The sequence below is a fragment of the Aphelocoma coerulescens genome, chromosome 11 (genome assembly GCF_041296385.1).
Source record: "Aphelocoma coerulescens isolate FSJ_1873_10779 chromosome 11, UR_Acoe_1.0, whole genome shotgun sequence".
NCBI classification, from domain to species: domain Eukaryota; kingdom Metazoa; phylum Chordata; class Aves; order Passeriformes; family Corvidae; genus Aphelocoma; species Aphelocoma coerulescens.
The window spans coordinates 19,949,226-19,972,537 of NC_091025.1; the positions used below are offsets into that span (position 1 = coordinate 19,949,226).

A 23,312-nucleotide genomic window follows, 5' to 3' on the forward strand; every position below is an offset into this window, starting at 1 on the left:
TGTGTGTGTGTATATATATATATAAAAATGTGTTAGAGCTTGTAGTATGTCAAGACTAAATAGTGTAGTGTGGACCTGGGCTCTTAGTGCCACTTGTCTTTCCAAGTCTTGTTTAAGGTATGATTTGTTTAGGACAATGAAAGCATCCTCAGAAGAACCTAACTTTTGAAAGAAGATGTGTTGAAGAATCTTTCATTTATTTCTCTATGTATTTTGTCAAAGAGTGGGAATTATTCCCATTTTTCTAGGTGTGGAAGCTTTTTCTGTTTGAGTCCATGGACAGATCATTTTAAGCTGGTGGGAATGAAGCTCTACATGGAGCCTTCTGCCTGGTTTCTTGATCTGCACTGACTCAGCAGTAACTAAGTTCTTCAAAGTGATTTCCTAAATCTCTTTAACAAATTTTAGTAGAAATTTTTAGCATGGATCTTAAAATGTGTACTGAGAACATCTCTTCCCAGTGAATGTTACTGAAAACTAAGTATGGCATTTGCTTATGCTTGAAAGCTGCAACTGATGGTGTAACAAGGAGTTTAACTCTCACCTTACTGTGTGGGAGACACCACTAACTGGACCTGGAACTAAACATGTGCCTAAGTCCATTACTGAAGTGAGCCCAGAGGTTTAAGATGTCTACTGTAATCTTCATGGGATTGTAGGATGGTTTAGTGTTGGGCTTTTTTGTTGATATTTTTTACTGTGTTGTGTTCATCCCCCATGTGAAAGCTGGTTTTCTGCATAAACTTGAGAAATGGTGATTTTTGGAGTTTTCATTACACAATTGAGAAACAATTAAATTTGTTTTCTTAATGCTTGTGTTTTCATTTAAGTTTTAACACCATCCTAGACTTTGTGTTTACATTTTTACTTTTGAATACAGTAATCAAGAGTAACAGGGTGAAGAAGAATTGCCATATGGGTGGCTTCTGGTGTACCTTAGAAAGACTTCAAGTGTGTATGTGATGTGCTGGCTGGGGGTGCAGAGACAGACTTGGGAATTGTCTCAGATGGCCATAACTGGACCATGGTGCACAAGCCTGACCAAGTAATATTCCTGTTCCATATATGCTTAATTGAATATTTCTCTAGCTCAGCCTTTCCTCCCTGACTTCCCTTCAGCAGGAAGTGAAATCTGTGGCCTAAAAAGATCATTTACAGGAACATGTTAACTTAATCTCAATATTTTCTGGAAATTGTCAGCTCACTGTCCCTTGGTTGAGAGCCTGGCTTGCAGTTCTTCCCTCTGTTTGGAAGGGAAGTGTATTTTTCCTGTGGATGGCTTTGTGTGTGCACAGGCGTCTCTTCCTGAGCAGTCCTGTAGGATCAAAGAATCCTGTAGGTGAGCTGTTCTGGGAGGCAGAGCTGTGCCTTTTCTGCAGAGATTTGTGCTGCTTAGGGTTGCTCTCCGTCTGGTCCCACAAGCTTTTTCTTCATCCTAGCACATTTTCCAGCCCTGGTGGAGGAGTGTGCCTGTGGCTGGTGGGGAGTGAACCCTTTAGGGAGGTGGGAGATGGAGCCTTGAGTCTCCCCTGGCTGACAGTCATGTGAGGGAATTTTTCCTGCTGTGTGCAGCGGCTTTGTTAGGCTGCTCTCTCAAAAGAATGGACATTATTTTCTTTCTCTTTTCAAAGGGGAACTGGTCCTGCTTTCAAAATAGATAACGTAAGCACCTATTGCCAAGGGAGGATTGAAACAGTGATCCTGATCTGACACAGGCATCTATTTTTGACGTTGGCAGAGGCACCCAAGTCTGAAAGAAGCTCTGGTTTAACACATTCCTTCCACCAGCTTTTCCTTTTGCTGTCATATCTTACTGCTGAGACTTGAGTTAGTGCTATTTGGAGTGTTATGTGTTTTACTTCAGACAAAAAGCAAGAAGTCTCCTGATGGACTGTAGGCTGCTCTGTCTTGGAAAAATCCAGTTCACTGTGCTGACAATATGAATCTGACTGAGGAACACCTACATTCTGTGTATATCTTTTAGGGAGTGTAGTTACACGGGTTTATAGATGTTTGTCTGAAGGGTTAAGAGTTGGAAGTGAGGTGGTGTAGTGGTGAGCAGGCAGGACCCTCAGTACTTACCTGACCCCAAAATTTGATGTTCTTCAGCCTTTTCCAGTTCTCTCTGTTTCTGAGTGGTTTTCATGACAGTCTTTGATTATTTGGGTTTTTTGGGCAGGGCATGGGCATATTTTTGTCTTTGCTTGTCATTTCAGGCACTTAGCAGACATGTGCCTCTAGAGGATTTTTCAGTACTAAGGCAAAAGACACAAATCAGCACAAATAATTTACTGTCTTTGTTTTAAGGAGTGTCATTCTGAAGGGAAGAAAACTCTAGACAAAAGCATAATAAATTAGCTCAGAGACTGTCTATAAATATTAGGTAGGTATATATCATCAGTGAAATTGGTCTTTTGAGTTAATAAAACCAAGTTGCTGGTTTAACAGATCTCAGTGCTTTGGTTGGTAAGTGGCACAAATGAGATCAGATTATGAATTAATAAATTACTCTGTTGAAATTTGAGGTGCTCAATTTGATCTAGTTAAACTGTGCTAACTGCACAGGCCCTGTGGAGCGTGTTCTGTGAGCTCTGGTCCCCAGCTGGGGCAGGGAGGACACGGGGTCAGTTCCAGTGTGGCTGTTGACACACATCTGCCCCCGGAGAGCTGGTGCCTGGTGAGCTGGTGCTGGGAACGGGACACCCTGGAAGAAGAATGTATCCAGCAGGAGCTTCATGGATTCACTAAGGATTCATTTGACTACTTTTTTGTTTTGGTTTGGGTTTTTTCCTCCAACTGTTCTGGGCAAGCAGCCAAAAAGGAATCCCAGTGAGCAATTCATGAGCTAACAAGAACTAAAATGATTTTGGTATAATGATCTATTTCTGACTTTCCCCCATCCTCCTCTAACAGGAGATTTTTACAACTTGGGTGACAAACCCTGTACCAAAAAACCCATCCAGGAGGTGCCTGGGTGTCCTGGAGGCTGCAGCCCACCCTGTTAGAAAGCCTTGGAAGGCCATGCTGGTTTTCCTTCCTGGATCTGTAGCCCTGGACCAGAAGCAATCAGGGTTTGGTAAGGAGAGTCCTCTCCCTGCTGGCATTCCCAGGCTGCTGGGGCTGTTGTCCTGTGTGTGCATCTTGACAGCTGTGGGAGTGAGTCTGGAAAAACCCTAAGCCTCGTTTGCCTTGGTAGTGAAGATAATCAATACTTGTCAACCCCTATAACAGCGTTTGCATGCTTTAAATATTTATGATGTGTTGGCAAGAAATTCCAGGTGCAGAATAACTTGGTTGATGTCAGAGGTGAATGCATATCTTCTGCCAGTCAGCATTGCTTGAAGGAGGCTTTTCTTGTTGACTGAGAAGTTTAATTATTGAAACGTAGCTTCAGCTCTTGCATTCTAAAAAGTTTTATGTTCAAAACAGTGTTTGAAAATGAAACCAAATTTTAAAGGCCCACACACATTTCATTTTATGTGTTTTTTCTTCATGGGTGGATTGAATATATTAGAAAGGTGCCATTCCTATGGCAATTTTAATATTAGTAGATGTGGTGTATTGATTGAGAGTAGTGGAGAAATTGTAGTCAAAGTCAGAATTTAATTTATCAGGTTGAGATTTGTTGCTGAAATTAGAGCTATTCGTTCACATTGAATCCCTGCTCTGTGGATTCCAATTTTTAGTATTTTTGAATGGATATGTTTTGTAGATGTAATCCATCTTCAGTTTGGGATAGTGTGAAATTAATCAACTCCTGGTTAAAAATATGATGTCTATCTTAAAATCCCTCCCTAAAAGTAGTTGGGGATACCCGACTGTTTTTCTTAACCTATTTATTCATGAGGATCCTGTAAAGTTTACTTGGAGGAGTTTCCACCATCTGTCTTAGTCCACTTGTGTTGTTACCTCCACTTAGTGAGCTGTATAAAAGGAGGAGCAGGAGAGGAGCTGTTGCTCCTGCACAGCCCTGGCTGTTCCCTGGGCATGCAGGCTGGCTGTGGCTCATGTGGGCACGCTGGTGCTGCCCTGTGCCAGGCTCCCACCCGGGACTGCTTCCTATTTCTCCTGGTTCAGTAATGCCCGTGCTTTCAAACCACACTGCTGGTCTGAAACTTCTGTACTCAGGGCTGTCTCTGCTGCCTTCTGAATCCCTGGCTGTTCTCCCTGCTGTCCTTGCCAGTGTGGTGCTCCAGGTGAGCTGCCCAGGGATGCTCTGCATGCTCTGGCTCTGTGCCGGCCATCCTTCCCAGCCGGGGTTTCCTTGGCCAGGATGTTTGTAGCTGGATGCCCACACACAAATTGTTGTTGCCTGGTCACTCTTCTAGCCCTGAGCCAGCTGGTGGTGGGGACAGTGGGACACTGCCCAGACCTCAGGAAGGGATGTACGGGCCTCCCTTGCCCTTCTGCTCCCAGTTTGCTGTGCAGGTGTTGAGGACCATTTAGAGTATCTTTGGTTTGACAAATGTATTCACATTTGGACTTTGATTAGCCTGATGGATGGGATGTACACATTAGTGACAGGGAACTGTGAAGGTGGAATGGCACCTTTCCTCGTGGAGTGACTTTTGGATTTGCACAAGATTTGTATCACTAAATGCCAGAGGGAATCAGTGTGTTTTTGACAGGAGGCCCTTGGCTCCAGCAGCTTCCTGGCCTTTTGGCCTTGCAGTGGGTTTGTTTGTTCAGGCTTTTCCCGGGTAAGCGATCTGGCTGCTCTGGGTTGTGTCTTTTGGAGTTAACTTTTTTTTTTAACATCAATTGAATTCAGTTTGTTTTACAAGAATGATGGGTGCGGTGTTAAATCCATCCTGAGATTTGGAATCTGTATCTCATAAAATTAAAACCAGCATGAAATAACATGAAGTGTTACATTAAAAAAAAAATAGCTCAGGTGTTTTGCTCTTCTGTGTTATATTGCGTATTTGCTGGAAGGACAACAGAATCCATAAAGAATACCATTTGAAGGCAAACTTTTGCCAATTTTTAAAGCTGAGGTCAGAACCTTTTTTAGAGCACTGTTTCCTCTGCTCAGTTTCCTGTGTTGATTCAGGGAAAAAGTTGCCTTCTCTTTTAGCAGGGTAGTCCCAAACAGGACAGATGGGGGATTTAACCCCTCATGCTGGTCCAAAACAAACTGCGGGGTACAAAATTCCACTTGTCTAAAAGTCTTCCCTGTTCATTCATTTCTCTTGCGACTGGTGAGTTGGGAAAAAGCATTAAGTATCTAAGCAAAAAATTTTGGATGCTACATTTAAAAAGAGTAGCGAACTCAATTTGCATTTGCACTTATTTTCCTGCAATTTCTGTTTCCTCTATGCAAATGTGGCCCTTTTTAGAGCAGCTTGTGCAGCTGTCTGATTCTTTGGAAGTTCTTGTATCACTGGAAGGAAACATGTTGATTTCTTTTTTTCCCCCTAAGGTGGCAAGAGGTAGATTGGCCTAAAGTCCATCCAGTCCAATGTGGAGCCCTCACTTTTAGTCCATGCACCAAAAGCAGTGGGGAGCTGTAGCACTGGGGAAGGGAAGGCAGAGCGTGGGAACCTTCTGTGCTTCACTTTTTCAGGAAAAGATGCAAAAGGAGGAATGTTTATTTTGTATGTAGCATGTCAGAGAGCTCATTACAGAGTTTCAGACATAGTATTCAGACACATGTCTGGTGTTGAGGCGTGCAGCTTTCCTCTCTTTGAATAAATATTAGCTGAAGATACAAGCTGTCCTCTTAAACTTCTGTGTAGATTTTATTACGAAGGAATTTTGAAGCTGAAGAATTGAGTAAGTACCTGCAAGTTTGACGATGAAATTGTCTAGAAGCAAAACACAATGATTTGTTGTTTTTGTTTATAACTGTAGAAAATATGAAACCACCTTATATTTTCTATCCATTGCATTTATGTTCTTTTAGGATGCAGCAGGTTTATGTATTGGCTGAATGTCTGACCATTCCAAATGATGAGTTCAGTGTGTTTGATCCTGAAAGGCTCCATGTGTAATCACAACCACCAAGCTGAGGTGCATCTCTGATAATCTCATCTCATTCAGTGCTCCAGGGCTTGAAAACCCCTCCTTCCTAGTTTTTTCTTTCATGATCATTTCTTAAGTTCCTCTGCAATGGGAAATTTCATGTCTGCTTAGGAAAAACAATCACTAATTTACTTACATGTTGCATTTAAATTAACCAACTCTCTTGTTCCATCTACATTTATATGCAATCAAGGAAACCAGTTTAATCATGCTCTCCACTGTAAGGCACCATAGCTTCTAAAGCAAGGAGAAAATTATTTTCAGCTGTGCATATGACATCAAGACTTCCTAGAAAATTAAGCTTTTAATGAGTTTATTGCATTTTGACACATTCCATGCGAATATTGACAGAAGTGTAAAGTAGTTAGGGAGGTAAGTAGTCAGCTTGGACTACTTCAAGGATGCTGAAATGTGTATGGGAGTTTCTCTGAGTTTTAGGTTTTAAAAAGTGGAAATACAAAAGAACATTTGCTCTAGATCTCGGAAGCAGAATCCTCTGCAGCAATGACTTCCTGAAAAACTTGTATCCTGTTGTTTTAGTGGGAGTGAGACTATCCAGCTCTGGATGTTGTTTTGTCCTGCTGTGTCTTGCCTTCTTCTGTATCTGTGGGATGCTTGTATCCTACATATGTAGGGATATGGGAATGAATGAATATTGTGTGTGTTCGGGCAGGCGGAAATAAGAAATTTTGACTGAAAATAAAATATTGACAAAATTTTGACAATATTACTACAGGTTTAATTTCTCGAATATAATAGCTAAAGGAACATTTTGCTGTTAAATGAAAAGGTTTCCAGATTATTCATCAAGTGCCTGGGAAAAAAACCCCTGATTACTGTTTGATACTATCCTTGTACATTGCAATTGCTGCAGGAAGGAAAAAGATGTTCATGTTTGATAGAATCAAGTGGGGTGTGTGTAGGAGAGGGAGAGGGTGGCCTGAAGTGTGACTGGCGCTAGGACTGGGCAGACTGACGGAAGGAATTGTATCCTTCTGATATTGTCCTGTCACTGTTGATCAGTGTCTGGTCTTGAACACCTCGTGCTCCATCTTGGCCCTTTCCCACTGCTCAGGCTCTGTTCATCTTCCTGCAGATGCCTTCAAGGACCTCTTGGCTCTCCAGCTGCACCAGGGTTTGCAGTAGGAGCAGGGCAGTATAGAAGTTGTATTTCCTCCCTACTTTGCTGTTTGCTGAGACTGTTATTTAGACCAATCTCTCAGGCAGTTGTGCCTCATATACCACCTTGTGTATGAGAGATGCTGCCTGCCCATCACACTGGAATGGGACTTGAATGTTGTATTTCTCAGCTAATCTCAGGTGGGATTAGGCAGATTTGTCTGTTGTTGTACTAAAAAAAAAATTAAGGACTTGTATCTGTTGACTTAGTAAAATGAATGGGAGAGTTCTGCAGTAAATTATGGTGTATGAAAAAAGTTTAAATTTATTTCATTCTTTAATTATTTTTAAAGGATGAGGTTAGAAAATGTGATTAACTCCCCCTGAGCTCTGCAGTAATAACCTTTCACTGCTCTTAACTATGAAAGACTTGCACTGGGGTTTAGCCAGAGTCTTAAGTTTGACAGTCTAGAATGAAAGAATTAACAAGAAAATATTCAACAATGTTGAGTTTAGTAACGGGATGACACTGGCTTGTAACAGCCTTTTAGACTCAGTGTGGCTCTCCCTCCCTTTGGATCTTGGGTGTTGTTGACAGTGTGTGCCCAGAAATGTGAACCAGGACACTGCAGGAGTTAAATTTTTAAACCTTCTCATTGTTCTCTAACATATAAACTTTTTTTTTTCCCCCTTCACAGGAAATGACCTAGAGGCCTTACAAATACATTTGTGCATTTTTGTTCTGAGTCTGCAACTGAGGGCAAACGCAGTCTGGAAGCACCACTTCTTAATGTTACAACGGAAACAACTACCTCAACAAACAGGGAAAGGGGAAGAAGGCTTGCAATAACAAACACTCTAATTTTTAATAACTTATACTTGCAAAGTCTTCTGTAAACAGTCCAGATTTTTTTTCCCCCTCCAATATTAAGAAGAGACACTACAAGTAAACTGAGTTGGCAGACTGGATCTGTCAAAACATTTGAAGATATTTGATCTGCTGACATAAGGATTTGCTTTTTCAAGGAAAGAGCCTCTGCACTGCTTTTATAATCGCTGTTGATCGGTGGTTTGCTCCACTTTTCCTGATACTACTAATGGGAAAATTGTATTAAGGTATTGCTTCTAAAACTATTATTTGCATTGACAAAATTAACTTTTGTAGACATAACAGCAAGTGACAATGTTATGCTCATGAAGAACTCGTAGGCGATCACTTCCCTGCTCCAGTTGGCTTTCCTGCGTGCGGAGGGGATACCAAACAAGAGACAGAGCATTATTAAGATACTTGGGCTTGCTTTTTGAGTACAGTTTATAACTGCAGCAGGGCTGCACCGAACACTGAAAACACGGAGTCAGCAAATCTGCTGCCTTTCCCACTGCTGATACAGATTATACAGACGCTTGCCTTTCTGAAATGCCTTTTGTGAAACCTATGTACACAGTCCTGCACTGTTACTGTACATAGATACTCGAGGAAGGAATTTGACAAGTGATTGTTAATTCAAGAACTCTCTGGACAAGCACTCACTTATGTATTGCTGCAGTGCACAAGAAAGCAAAATGGACTATAAGCGGCGCTTTTTGCTTGGCGGGTCCAAGCAGAAAGTGCAGCAACACCAGCAGTATCAAATGCCCGAGCTGGGCAGGACCCTGAGCGCCCCGCTGGCATCGGCCACCCCCAGCGCCCCCCTGGTGTCCCCGGCTGCTGCGGGCGGCTGCTCCCACCCCGCCTCCCACACGACTCCGATCGCAGACATCCAGCAGGGAATCTCCAAATACCTGGATGCACTCAACGTGTTTTGCCGTACGAGCACTTTCCTTACAGATCTTTTCAGCAGTGTATTTAGGAACTCGCACTACTCTAAGGCAGCTATGCAACTGAAAGACGTGCAGGAACATGTCATGGAAGCGGCGAGTCGACTCACAGCAGCAATAAAACCAGAAATAGCAAAAATGCTGATGGAACTGAGTGCAGGAGCTGCAAACTTCAAAGATCAAAAAGAGTTCAGCCTACAAGATATTGAGGTAAGTTACCTTGGATACTGTTTTGCACGTGAATTTGTATCATTCCTTTTTAACTGAATTTCTGTTCTAAATCCCTTCTGCACCAAAAGTTTTCTCCACCTTGCTATGTAATTGTGGGTAATGCTGGTGAAAAAAGAAACTCTTCATTTCTTTTTTATCAAGAAAGTACTGAGTCATTTGCAGGATCTGACCTCCATCTTATTAAATTAGGTATTTAGGAGGTATTTCTGTAGAAGAACCAACTAGACAAAAGTTGTCGACCATTTTCTGTTTCACATTAGCTAATGTTTCTAACAACGTTACGCCATCATATTCTACATCAGCCTACACTTTCCTTGGTATTATCCATTCCAAGGGAAAACCTGAGCACGTGGGAGTAGCATATTGTCATCAGTGTTTGAGTAAAACTGTGTATTAGTTGACTAATAATATTTTATCCCTCTTTAGAACATTTTTGTCTTTTTGAGCTGTTGTGTGTAAGAGGAAAATACCAGACTGTGTGAGAGATCAGTGCTGTGAAAATTTGTCATGACTTTGCTGTAATGTTCATACACCGGCAGCGAATGCCCAAGAATCAGGATTCAGAGAGGATCCCCAACTTCCCACCATGCCTGGCTGGGAAGGTCTGGGTATTTCTCCTCTAGTAAATGTGTTACATAGCAGGCAGTGTTAAGTGATAGTCACAGATAAATCCCTGGAGTTTTAAGTAGTTCCTTGTGTTTTGACATACTTCTTTACTTTGCAGCAGTCTTTGCAAAGTTATTCCTTCAGAACTGCATCCTGAGTGGAAAACTTACTTTGAAGTTCTCTTGGTTTTGATTTAGATTTCAGGTAACTTTGTATGAGTGAGTGTTTGTGCCTGTCAGGCATTATCTGCTTTCTCTAGCTGCACCACTTCCAGATGGAGTCCTTAAGGAGGATGCAATTTGTCCATCATAGCTCTCCCTGCAGTTGTGTACTACAGCTCTCAGTGTTGTATACTTGGTATAGAATGAAGTAGGATGGGCTATATATGTGTTATAAATGCCTTCTGTAGATTGGTATTTTTAAAGACAATCCAATAGCATCACTCTTTAGCTAAAGCTATAGCTATATATATATATATATATAGCTTTGGCTTAAGCAGCAGCAGAATGTAAGGATTTGACAACTCATGTGGTTGTTCTGTGGGTCAGTCAGGACTGTGGTGTAGGTGTGTGAATTCCAGAGGCAGAGGGGTTGGGTGGTTGTGCCCAAGGAGCAGCAGCTGCTCACTGTTGAAATGGACCTTGGCAGAGGCCAGTACAGGAATACATTTGTTTGTAGGTGACTTGAAAGCACAGGATGTAAGTATGCTGGGAGACCTGCTGAACTAAAAATAATCCTGAACAAACGAGTTTTCCAGTTGGGATGGAATTCAGAGGGGAAAGCAGAATGTTGCAATATTTAAATAGACTTTTTCCCCTCAGGAGTGGAGCCCACTGGGCAGCAGTTCTGGAGAGCAGTCCTAGGGTTTGTGGGAGTCCTGTGTTGGGTGATAGTGTTGTGCAGTTGCAAGTAATAAATCAATGCTGTTGCTGTTGTGCAAAGAGGCAGTTACCATGTATCTAACACAACCCTAACCTGCAAGAGCCATCAACTGAGCACTGAACTCTTCACTGGTTTTTATGGCCTTAAACACAACAGTACACATGCACAGCACTGCTGGTGCACTTGGAGAAACAGGGAGCAACTGGAGAGGCAGCAGAGGAGAGTAGCAAGAGTAGTCAGATATCCAGGAAACAGGATATCAGAGGACAAATTGAAAAGATGGACTCTACAGAAGAGGAGGCTGAGAAGGAAAATGAGAATTGCTCAAGTATGTGAGAAGCTGCCAGAACATGTCAGTGTCTGTTCTTCATGTCCATGTAAGGTGGAGCAAGGAACTTAAATTTCAGAAGGAAAGATTTACATTAGATGCTGTGGAAATCCTTTGTAGTGTTAGTGGAGCACTGATGTGGATTGCTACAAAGGGTAGGGAGCAGAGCTTACAGAAGGGATTAAACCTGCATCTGGCAGAACTGACCCAGGTGAAATTGCTCCTTGCTAGGGGCAGAAAGATGACCTGGTGAGATCCTCTCCCATTGTGCTTTTCTGGGATTTGAAGACTGAGCTGTTGATGCTGAAATTTTAATTTAAAAGTATAGTTTCCTTTTTTTTCCCCCTGGTGGATAGAGAAGTTAACATTTCATAAAAACTGCCAGCAGGATTAAAAAACTCACAATGTAAGCAGAAAAATATAAAGGGCCCGCCTGACTTCATCAGAGATTGCTGAACAGGGAAGTGATGGGGGAAGAGTGTGAGGCAGCGTAATTGTTCCCCTGGAAAATACCAGGAGGGGAATACAGGTCTGTCTGAAGTTGTTTTGGCAGTTTCTCCAGTAGGTGCCTGAAAGAACTCTCAGCTCTGTCTGAGAGAGAATTGAGAGATGGTCAAACACCTGAGTGGCAGCTCAGCAGTTCCCTAAGAAGGGCTCTGCAGTCTCTCATTTGGTGGATGGAGGCTGGCGGTGTAGAAGCAGTGGGAGGTGAGCTGTAATTCTGGGTGCAGTGGGACAGAACCCCAAATTCATGAGAAGGACATGAGAATGAGACTTCATATGCGTGAGCCCAGCTCAGGAAAATGCAGTTTCCCTAAACCTTGCTTAACACAGGCTGTATGTTTTTGGGAGGAATGAGAAATCCAAGTGGAGCAGCTTTGGCTTTAGGAATCAAGCAGAGAGCTGTGGCTTTTCTGAGGTGCCACATGGCTTTATCCACTGTAGTGGGCTCTGCCCCCCAGGGAAGGCAATGTCAAGAAAACTTAAGCTTTGATTAACGTACTTGACTTGAATTTGGACTGAAAACTGTTGTGCAGCCTGGGCTATAGCACCACGGGGTGAGGTTTTTAATTTATTTATTGTTACTTAGAACAAAGCTTGCTAGTTCAGAGCTGTCTGCCAGGCTGTGTAAGAAGGTGACTTCTCTTGATCAAAGTGTGTTGACAGATGGAGTTTCCCACGGTTTCTTAATTTCAGAAGTGCAAATGCTGATTTTTTTTTTTTCTCCATTCCAACACCTTTGAATTTGTTTTGTGCCTGTATGGGTGAAGAACAGCTTGGAAATCAGGGTAAATGAGGGTGTGTTTTCCATATCTGTTTGTCAGCTGGGGGAATGCAGTAACTCTGTACTTCTGTTAATAAAAGCATTAAGGGAAATCTGTGGGGAAGAGTAAACTGGTAAAAGTAAGTGTATTTCCCCATCTCTTGTGAAGCTTTGCAGAAGCCTCAGTACTGCAATATATAAAGAATGATCTTTAGTTACACAGGGCTTGTGTATTGTCTTAAAGTGGTAGTAGAGGGATGTACACATTGCCTTCCTGAACAAAAGGGAAGCACGAATGGGCACCAGATCTATTCTAGGGTGCTCTGTTTTGTATTAAATGGAGATAATTTTTGGCTTTCATGTGTATAAAATAGCCTAAGATTTTAAAATAGCCTAAGATTTTTAAACAAGATGCTTGTGAGACAAAAATGTGTGAATAATTATTAAATGTAGGTGTTCTGTAGCAAACATTGTAAAGCCCAGTTTAACTGTTTTTTAAATGATTCTTTCCTGGGATTTGCAGGGATTGGCTCCAGACTCTTCAGAGTTGAGGAACTGTTGGTAGCAAAAAAATATTTTGTCTTACATTTTAATTGCTGCTTTTTATTTTTAAAATGCTTCACACTTGATTGTTTTTTTGCTAAATGATAGTGACCACTTCAGTAGCTGTCAAGATCAGATTGTCACGAGTGGCTTTTAGGGTCACTGTTAGAAGAAATGAGTCTGTTGGGTTGTCCAAGTCTCTAATAGTGTAAAGGTGCAGCTTCTGCTGGAATCTAGTTCAGCCTGCAGGTGATTCCTTCCCATGGGCAGGATTGAGTCTTCCTTTGGAGGTTTCTGTTCATGAGATCACTCACTGGAACTGCAGGGCATTGCTATGTAGTGAAAATGAATAATATTCTGCCCACTTCTGGTAATGTATGGGAAGGTTGTTAGTTCATGATGGGACACACCAGTTCAGTGGCAGCCAGGCCATGCCAATACTGACTCTGTTATGAGAAACCACTGAATAATTCTGTTGTGATGTTTGGATTTTTGAGCGTTCCGCTTGTTTAAGGAAACAGCCAAAAAAAAAAAAAAGGAATAAAAGAAGAAAGTTCTGCTGCGTAAAATGGTACTTGGAGAACTGCAAGTCAGTGTTTGTACCAAGTATGGAAGACTGGCTCTTGTTATTTGCTGACTTTATTACTGGTAGTGTTCTGTTTTAAGGAATCTGTTGTACAAGATTTGCTTGCCAGGCAGTTTGTGTGGCATCACTGTTTAGCAATGAAAGCTGGCAATTTGTGTACACTTTGTCCAGTGGAATATTCCAAAGTTGATTGCATGCCCCCATTAGGAGGATAAAGTGGGACAGAGTAACCTAACACTTCATCTCACCTGGTGCTCCCCTTGCAAGGGAACCAGAAGTCCCATTGTTTCCAACTGCCTCAGCAGGAAAAGAAAGATTCCTTCAGGCAAGGCTCTGCTGAGACAAACAGCTCTCCTGCCTGGTACAGGTCAGGGAAGGCAAGGTGCTGGGGCTGTATTTTGTGGGATGAAATGTTGGAAGCTGAGGACTCATTGTTTATGCAGTATAAATGAATCTAAGGAACTATTTAAGAAAACATCACCACTCCCAAGGAGATCTCACTGGTTGACACCTGAGATGATTCCGGTTCAGCTTTGATTCCTGCATGGTTTGTAGGGTTTGTGCTTATTCTGGTCTAAAGGAGGAGAGTCACACACTTCTGCATGGGAAAGTAGGGAAAATAAACTTGAAAAAGAGGTGGTAGTGTCTCTAACTGTGGAAAACTGCATCTGTGTGCTGACACTGTTGCAGGGATGTGCAGCAGAGATTCCCTGTGTTGCTCTGCACAGGGGTCAGTGCCCAGCCCAGGCTGGGGGAGGTCACCACCGGCTGCACCTTCCCCATGGATGAGGCAAAGTTTGGGCTCTTTGGCAGAAAATCTGACCAAGTGAACTTTAAAGTGAGCTCTTTAAAGTGAGTTTGGCATCTGCCATTAGTCCAAAAGAAATGTTTAACAGAAAATCCTCCACCACTTTGATAGGGAAGCAGTTAAAACCATCCTTACCCATTTTGGGGGAAGGCTGAAATGGATTTTTTTCAAATAAAATAAGTTCAGTAAAGCAGATGTTACTATTTTTCTTCACTGTTTAACATTGTAAATTATAGTAGGAATGTTGTGTGCTGCCACTTAAAACCTAAATCATTTGTTTATTTTGAGCATTATTCCCAGGCTGGGGAAACTTCAACCTTTGTACCTTAAATATTCTTTGAAATTTAATCAGCTTGAAATTCCTAATGAGTACTAGTTTCATCTTCCCCTGAGAACTGCATTCTTCCTACACAGAAATAATTCAGATCACCAGTTGCTTCTTCCTGCAGTTTTCTCATAAATCTTTCTAATCTCGTACCCAGGAAAGTTGGAGTTTTCTTCATTTTATCATTTGCTGACTGTTTTTTTTTAATAAGGCAAGCTCCACTTTCAGAGGTCAGTCAAAGTACCAAAAATGTTTAATTTTATGCCTTGTACAAAGAAGGGAAGTGATTGAACCAGAATGGAATGTCAAAAGGAGTCTGGATGCAGTGGAAAAGAGCATTGCCACCAGTGGTTCCTCTGAAGTAGATAGTAAATGCATATAACTGTTCGTGTGACTGGAGAGTCCTGCCAGGAAGATACATTGTGTCTGAATAGTTTTATTCCAGAAGAATGTAGCTGAAAATAAGCCAGATGATTTAGTGGCTCCAAGGCATGATGGCTTTGTACATTATCTGTGTATTTTATGAATTATTCCTAAAATGGAATTCTAGTTGAATCTTTTCTAATAAATCCAAGTCAAATACACATTTAAAAGCGCTTTGTCTGATAAACTCCATAAAAGAAACACTTTGAATAGCTTTTAAATACTTTCTACAGGGACTTGGAAAATCCTTCTTTCCCTGCAGCTCTCTAGTTACACTCGGTTGTCAGCTTTTTCCTGCCCAGGAGGCCCCGGAGGCAGACGGAGCGTTCCTGCCGGAGCCCTTGGCTCTCCAGGATGTCCCTGGATGGTGGCACTGCTGTTTTTTGCACCAAAATCCTCTGACACAGAAGCTTTGCTGTGCTCATGGTACCCGAGGCACCTGAGTGTGTTTGGGCACAGTTAGAGGGACGTGGATGCTGAGGTGGGATCTCCTCCCGGCTCCGTGCTGGAGCTGCCCTCGGCCCAGGGAGCCCTTGGCTTCCCTGCCCTGCGTGGCCTTCCCGAGGGAGCGTGGCAGGAGCCATTTCAGTGCAGTATTCCAAAGGCACACGGTGCCAGGGCTCAGCTTTGGGCAGCCAGCGTGGGGTTATGGGGCAAAAGGCTGCTGGTGCCCATTGCCTGCCCATTACTGCTCTGCCTGGAGGGGGAACTGCTGGGCAGGCTCCTCACATTTTGTGTTAGTATTTTTAAACAATTCACATTTTGTTGATGCTGTTTTGGGTTTTTATCAGAAATTCAACCAGGTCTTTGTGCAGGTAGGTTTTGCTGTTGACTTGGTCCTTGTGATAATATGCTACTCCCATTTTTGTGCTTGATTTTGCCAAGTAACTGAGCAAGCTTTTCATTTGTCAAGTAGTCAGAACTTGAGTACAGAACTAAAAATGACTCAAGATTAGTCTGGTGTCCCCTTCATTCATAGAAACTAGTGCTCACTTACTCTTAAGTAAATGATTAAATATCGTATGTTACTTGTGATCTGAAGCATTATTTTAATTAAAAAAATCAGAGTTTAACGCAGTTCCTTACCCCAAACACCAAACAAAAAGAAAGAAGGGAAACTTCCATGAGCTCTCCTATGTGTATGAAACTGGTTTGTTTGTCTCCCACAGGTACTTGGGCGATGTTTCTTGACAGTGATGCAGGTCCACTTCCAATTCCTGTCACAAGCTCTGCAAAAAGTCCAGCCAGTGGCACACTCCTGCTTTGCTGAAGCTGTAGCTCAGGAGAGGAAGAACGTTAGTGGGACTGGAGCCTCAAATATAAGCCCCACAAATGAGCTGGAAGATGCAATAAGATCGTGGAGAGGAGCAGCAGAGGTATGGAGCTCTTACTGTAGTCACAGCAGACTTAGTGAAACCCAAAGTCAGCCTGGGCGTCCTAACAAAGGAAGAAAATAGCTGATTTTAAAGACATGCTGCATTTGAAGGGGGGAACATGGCACAGTTGGTTTCAGACACTAAAATTAATTTTAGTTATGTGATGATTGCACTGTCTTTCCCACTTGTAGTTTCCTACATAGATAGGGTTGTGCATTAGGAGCACACAAATAGTGCAATCAGATTTTTGTTATTAGTAATGAACTACCAGTGTTCAAATAGGGCAGACAGAGGGAATTAAAAATAAAAAGCTCAACGAGTCTTTGTGAAAACAGAGCAAAATCTTGATGAAAAATAATCTAGATAATATCTATTTCTCTCACAGTTTGAGCATGAATTCTATTTCATACTTTAAAATCTTTGTGGTAGTTTTTAACACTTTTGTCTTCATGCTGTTAAGCTTGCTGTTGCTTCATCCACCCATTGCTGGAATGTGACCCATCTTACTTAAATGTGCCACTCTCTGGACTTGCACTTTCACAAATGTGTGTCATCTGTGGAATCCTTACTTTGCCAGCCAAAGCCAGTCCTTTATAAAGACATTCAGTTTTATGAGGTTTTCTGCTTTCCCTGGCACTACTGAAGTCTGGAGACTGATAGGTCAGAAAGGATTCAGACAAAGTGTGTATTTTCCCTGAATTCAGATGACTTGCAGCATGTGCTGTTGCAGTCTCATGTGGCCCACATGGCTTGTTAGTCATCCTGGCTGGAAATCTTGTCAAGGTCTCCATTTATCACTAACATCTGCAAGGTGTAGGAAAGCAAACGAGTTATATGAATGAAGAGGAATTATATGTGATTTTTACTGCAGCATAAATTTATTTCACTGGATGAAATAGGGATTTGGGAGTGCTTTAGGTATATTACAGATAATCATAACAGTCTAATCCTGCTATAGCTGTACTCCTTTGGCATAAAAGTAGTTAATTTTACATGTAATATACCTAGTTTCTTAAAACTATTACAATTTCTAGAAATGCCTTGCAATTGCTATCAAATTTCCTCAAAATGCAGTTAAAATTAAACTTGGCTTCACAGAATCCAGGAGCTTAACTTTCTTTTTTTGCCTTTTGAACAACCTGCTTCATCTACTTCTGTTTTTCAGAAATACAAAACCTGTATTTCAAAATAGTTTAATACAAGTAATTAAACTAATTAAATGTAATTAAACTAATCAAATCCTGTATTAAACATACATGGGGAGGAGAAAGATAAAATACAGATTCTCCATAGTTCCAGAATAACAATAGAAGAAACTTCTCAATTTTTATGATGGACTGAAGTAACTGATTGGGAGTATTTGTGTGGGTTATTAGGATAGCATAAGGAGACATGTGGTTTCTAACTAAAGAAAATCTCTCTCTCATAATTGTAGATAGACTAATACACAAATCATTTTGATAGAAGGGAGATTTGAAATACTGAACTCTTTACCAGTTTTTACTTTGGAGTGGAAGGCAATCCATTGTTTTCCTATAAAATCAGCCCCTCTAGCAGGAGAACACTGCTGCTTCAGAGTAAAGTTTAAGGTGATGCTTTGTCAGTAGCTCAAAACTGGTTTTGCTCTTTAAGATTTACTTTGGGAAATGCAGTAATTCTGTCCATGGGGTGAGCCCATGTCTGTCCATTGGCTGTACCAGAACTCCCCAATTTGGACATCCTGCTTTAGAGCAAGATTTCTTCCTAGACTGGGAAATAACCCACATCTATTTGCTTTACCCTGCTCAGTGATATAGGATTTTACAGCTAAAAGTAGATATTTGGCTTATTTCTTGTTTTTCAAAATCATATTACACAAAGCTATTTTCTTGCTGTGCTAAGTTGATCTTAGCATTGTGTAGCTCTTCTCAAATTGCACCACAGAAATCACCCATAATTTTATGAAATGTGTCATCCCATGAACACAGGAGTGCTTGTACACATGATTTAGCATATTTTCTGTTTCTGGGGCAAGTTTATGTTGTAGTTACGAGTCCCTCCTCAGGTAACCACAGCCATGGTGTGGTCTGTGTAACAGGATCCCTGGTCCTGAGAGGGAGCAGAAATAGTAACAGCAAACAATGCTGAATCCAAGTGCTGGCCAACACCCCTGTGCTGTACAGGTTTCGTCAGAGTTCTGCTTCCAAAGTAGCAGCAGAAGTTGAGTAAGTTATAATAAAGTCTCCTCCAGGTCCTTTCCCCCAGGTGCTGCTTCTCATCTCCTGTAGAAGGTTTTAAAGTCTGTGGGCTTTTTTGTTCTTCTTTGAAATTTAATTAAGTTTGACCTGGTTTAATGTTGACCCTCCTCACCCTGGATTTTTTTTTTTTTTCACATTACAGGCCACATCTCGACTGCGAGAAAGAGGATGTGATGGATGTTTGGCAGGAATTGAAGTTCAGCAACTTTTCTGCTCACAGAGTGTGGCCATCCCTGAACATCAGCTCAAAGAGCTAAACATGAAAATTGACAGTGCTTTGCAGGTGGTTTTTCAAGTCTGCTGCTTTCATGTGCATGTAGTACAGTCAGTGGGTCAAGGAGTGAAATAGGGAAGGAGTGTGTTCCTGCAGGATTGTGTACCACAGACAGCTCAGAGGTATTTGGGAATTACAGCTTTGGAATCTTATGTGAGAAATGTGTGTATGCCATAGAACTGAGTGGGGTAAATCCTGGTGCCAATCCCTGTCTGCACCCAGACACACTGACTGCGTGCTTGCTTCCTTGCTGATATGCCTGTGCTATCTCAACTTTTTGTTTAATGTCAGGCTTACAAAGTGGCTCTGGAGAGCTTGGGCCATTGTGAATATGCAATGAAGGCTGGCTTCCACTTGAATCCAAAAGCTATTGAAGCAAGTCTTCAGGTAGGATCTACTAAACCTGCTCTCCTTCATCCCTCCTCGCCTTGAAAAGATACACAAAAATTTAGATCCATATTAGGATTTTGTAATGTCTTAGTTTCTTCTATTTGATCTGTTCTTCTGTACTTCAGGGCTGTTGCAGTGAAGCTGAAGCCCAGCAAACAGGAAGGAGACAGACTCCACCTCAGCCCATTCAGTGTGAGCTGCCCACTGTCCCTGTCCAGATCGGATCCCATTTTCTGAAAGGAATCTCCTTTAACGAGTCTGCAGCAGAAAACCTGAAGCTGAAAACGGTAATAACTCCTAATTAACCACAGGAGTAAAGGTGGGGGGAGAAAGAGTGGAATTCCTTAAAATGTAGAAAACAACAGAAATAGAAGTTTAGTGCCAAACTTGTGTTTAAAAGTCATTTTTTTCAGCCTGGCTTCCTCTGGAAACACAGTGTTGATAACATTGGAGGGCTGCGCCTGTTTCTGATAACATTTTGACCACCTGAGCAATTTCATTCCAATCTGAGATAAGCACAGGCATAGAGATCTAGGAGGCAATGAAGCATCTGTGAACTTTCTGAATATAGATGTGTTAGGTATCAAGAAGTACAGAGGGAAGTGAGCCCTTACAGATTCCCCAGCCAGGTGATGCATGTCAGAGCCTTTATCTTCTTAGGTGCCCAAATAAGTCAGCCCCAGCCTGGTGCTAAGGGAGGTACTTGAAAAAAATACTTTGTAACAGAGCTCCTTTTGATGTCATCTTACAAACTTGAATCAATTTTTTGAAAGTAATTTTAAATTATGGAGAAGTTAATTGTATTTTCAGTATAAACAAAGGGAAAATATGTCTGTTCAGAAGTAATTTGGGCACTTTTAAGCAGTGCTTTCACTTTTTAGATAAACCCAGTCTTGCTCCTGAAAGAGTTGAAATAATAAGTTGCTCAAAATGCTGCTTTTCTGTTGTCTTTGCAGTGCTTTTTGTAGTTTTGATTACACTGGTTTGCAAGAATATAAGCAGAAATACTGTTTATAATTTTGGAGCAGTATTGTGTTCCAAACAGCAGATACGATCTTTCATATTTCTGTTCTGCAATTGAGCTCTTCTAGTTCTGTAAGACTGTTCAGAGGTTGCAGACATTATAGCTGTTTGAAAAGCATGTAGAACAATGACAAATCCATCTGGAAGCATTGGTGGTACCATTTGTGAATCATGTGTTGGGTAGGACAGAGTGTTTATTATTTTTCCAGCACACAATGCTGCAGTTGATCAAGGAAGCCGGATGCCATAATGGACTCACACCCCGGGACGACTCTCCTGTGACTGAAGTACTGAACCAGGTCTGCCCTTCCACGTGGAGAGGAGCCTGCAAAACTGCTGTGCAGCTGTTATTTGGCCAGGCTGGGCTGGTAGGTGACTACCAATAGTCTTAGGAAAACAAAGGTTATGTAAACACCCTGAAGAGAAACTGGATATTTTGGAGTTTAGAAATTAATTTGCAGTGTCTTATTCTGAGTTGCTCTATTTTTAGTGCTATAGTTAACTTGATTTCTGAGCAAAATGTATCCTTGTAGAATGGGAGTCTGTAGGTGGTGTCCATAGTTGACAGAAGCAGAAGAATGCACTGGCTGCTTCCTGGTCTCTGTTACAAGAGAAAACACAAGAAATGAAACTTCTGCTTCATAGAGAAATAGATCTATTTTCAAATCTATAGATGACCATGTTGAAAAAGCTAAACAGACCCAAACACACATCTGCCCCCCTCTCAAATTAGCTTCAACACCTGCCATTTTTTCATTTCCTCTCTGCTTCAAATGGAATCTGGGTTTCCTGCCCAGCATAAACTAGCAAGTCTCTGCACCAGGTAATGCTACCTGACATCTCCAACAGAGGACAGAGCAATTAAATGCCTTGCTGTAGACATATGTGTTCTTGAGGGGAAGAAAAGCAGTGGAATTTACAATATCTAAGCAGCTGATAAAAATAGATGCTTGGAACATACTCTGATAAGAAAATGCATTTGTGCTCCCATGACTAATTACTGCAATCTCTGCACTCAGTGAAGTGTTCATGCATGACGTGTAGGTTTTTTGGACTACTGTGGGTAGGGGACAAGGCTGCACCTTCAACATAGGGAGGAAATGCTCACATAAAGGTACACTGTAGCCTATGATAGTTCTGTCAAGTATTCTTTGAATTGTCTTTAACCTCCAGTGAGTTCAGTGCTTCTTGCTGGTACAGTGCTGATTCCTTGTTCAAGGTGATGTGAGGCCGTGAGGGCTTCGTAATTAATTTCTGATTAAAGGACCCAAATAGCTGCATACTTTGTAAATACGGTTTTCAGACAAATCACACAGCTGGTTAAGTGACCTAGACCTTCCATCCTAGCAAGTTAAACCACGTGCTTTTGGTACTGTTAATAGGTTCTCCAGTAATGGTGAATGATAAATTGGAAATGATGAATTTGCCAGGTATTTCTACTTTAACATCCCTTTGATACTAGATATCTTAGCTATTCCCTTCATATTAAATACCTGTTAGAGAAGTAGGTTCCAATTGTACTGGAATTCAACTGACTATTCATGTAAGGGCAGCCTAAAATGCAAGGTGCAGACCATCACTGTCATAACAGCAGTGCACCTGCTGTCAGTCCTTACCTCACTGAGATACAGGGATTTAAGGGTAGGAGATGGTAGTGCTTTGTCTACAATGTTTTACAGGGAGGGATAAGGAAGTGGTGTCTTTGCAGGGACAGAGAAACTGTGGAACAGTAGGATTTATCAAATTTCTTCTTAGGTGTTTTGAAGGAAAACATGTATTAAATATTAATAATTACAAGGAGGACTGGAAAAAGGATATGGTTAAATGGGATTGTGTCTTCAGCTGCCACGGTTCATGGCAGGATTCTGGGAGTCAGCAGTGAGGTACAGGAAATGAGGCCAAGAAGGAAAGAGTTTCTCAGCAGCCCTATGGGAGTGTGCTGTAATTCAGGAGCAGTTCTTGGCTCCTGAGTGTCTGGATGAGGAGTGCCTGGGAGGATGCTGCACCTTCCACCATTTCCTTTCCAGGGGGTTTCAGTGTTGTGCACACCCAAGTCCTGCCCCGAGGAGGTTTGAGGAGTGGCACAAGGCACATTTGGACTCAGGAATCTGGAAATCTGGTGTCCCCCAGTCTAGACATAACGAGTTAGACCTGCTGGTAATTGAAGCACTGGCATTCTTCAGGTTTGTCATCACTTTCGGAGAGTGTCAGCATAAAACTTACACATTCTCCCAAATGACAGTGCTGAGCTATGGAGTTTTACTTGTGTTGAATCCTCATGTCTCCAAAGATTTTTGCATGGACCTGAGGTTCTGAAAGTGGCAGGCTTCACTCTTCAAAGACACGTAATGAGCTGTGCACATGAGAGAAGACCTGCAAGCCTTCTCTCCTTCATTCTCACTTTGATTTGTTACAGTTTAGAGGGGTGTGAGCATTGAGGTTTTTCTTTATACACTATGTGCCATCTTTTTTTACAGCATCCAATTATGTTTGTATGTAGCTTCATGCAGTGACAAGAAATTGTAATTTGCATCTTTAAAGAGTTCTTTGGGTGGAAGGGAGAGAGGAAGCACCTGTAAAACAAGAACAATGGATGTCTGAGGTACAGGAAGCTGTTCTCTAAGCACCACCAGGCAGGGAGGGAGGATGTGTTTATTTTAAGTTTATTTTGTGAAGAAGGCAGATAAGTGAATAATGGCACAGTATTATGTAGGCTTTGGTGTACTGCTTTTAGGTACTGGGCTGTCTGCATTCATTCAGAATTGTGTGTGGATCTGTCACTTAAATGCCTAAGTCAAAAAACAACATGACTTGACAGTCTCACTGTTTTTAACCTGTCTTGTCATGTGCCTTTTGAGAAGCAGATCATTAAGTGTGGAAAGCACAGTGAGATGTGCCTTAGTGTGCTTGGTTATTTTGGGCTGTAGTTTATTAAAATAAGAAATAATTTGAAGTGCAGATTTTCAGTTTTTACCTTAGCATGTATATAATAATTGTATTTTCAGATTTGGGTCAGCTGAAGAAATCTGCATGTCTGAATAAAAATAATGTACAT

The 23,312-nt window shown here is 41.7% G+C and overlaps 1 protein-coding gene across 2 annotated transcripts in view; it reads left to right on the forward strand.

Moving 5' to 3' along the window:
- GARRE1 (granule associated Rac and RHOG effector 1) overlaps positions 1-23,312 on the forward strand; it is a 58,431-nt gene that overhangs the window by 20,029 nt on the left and 15,090 nt on the right. For both annotated transcript variants that reach the window (XM_069026480.1, XM_069026481.1), the window contains exons 2-7: positions 7,842-9,171; positions 16,127-16,333; positions 18,713-18,853; positions 19,136-19,231; positions 19,360-19,521; positions 20,467-20,625. In XM_069026480.1, the coding sequence (XP_068882581.1) occupies positions 8,677-9,171; positions 16,127-16,333; positions 18,713-18,853; positions 19,136-19,231; positions 19,360-19,521; positions 20,467-20,625 (1,260 nt within the window). In that variant the 5' untranslated portion in view covers positions 7,842-8,676. The remainder of the gene's footprint in view (positions 1-7,841; positions 9,172-16,126; positions 16,334-18,712; positions 18,854-19,135; positions 19,232-19,359; positions 19,522-20,466; positions 20,626-23,312) is intronic.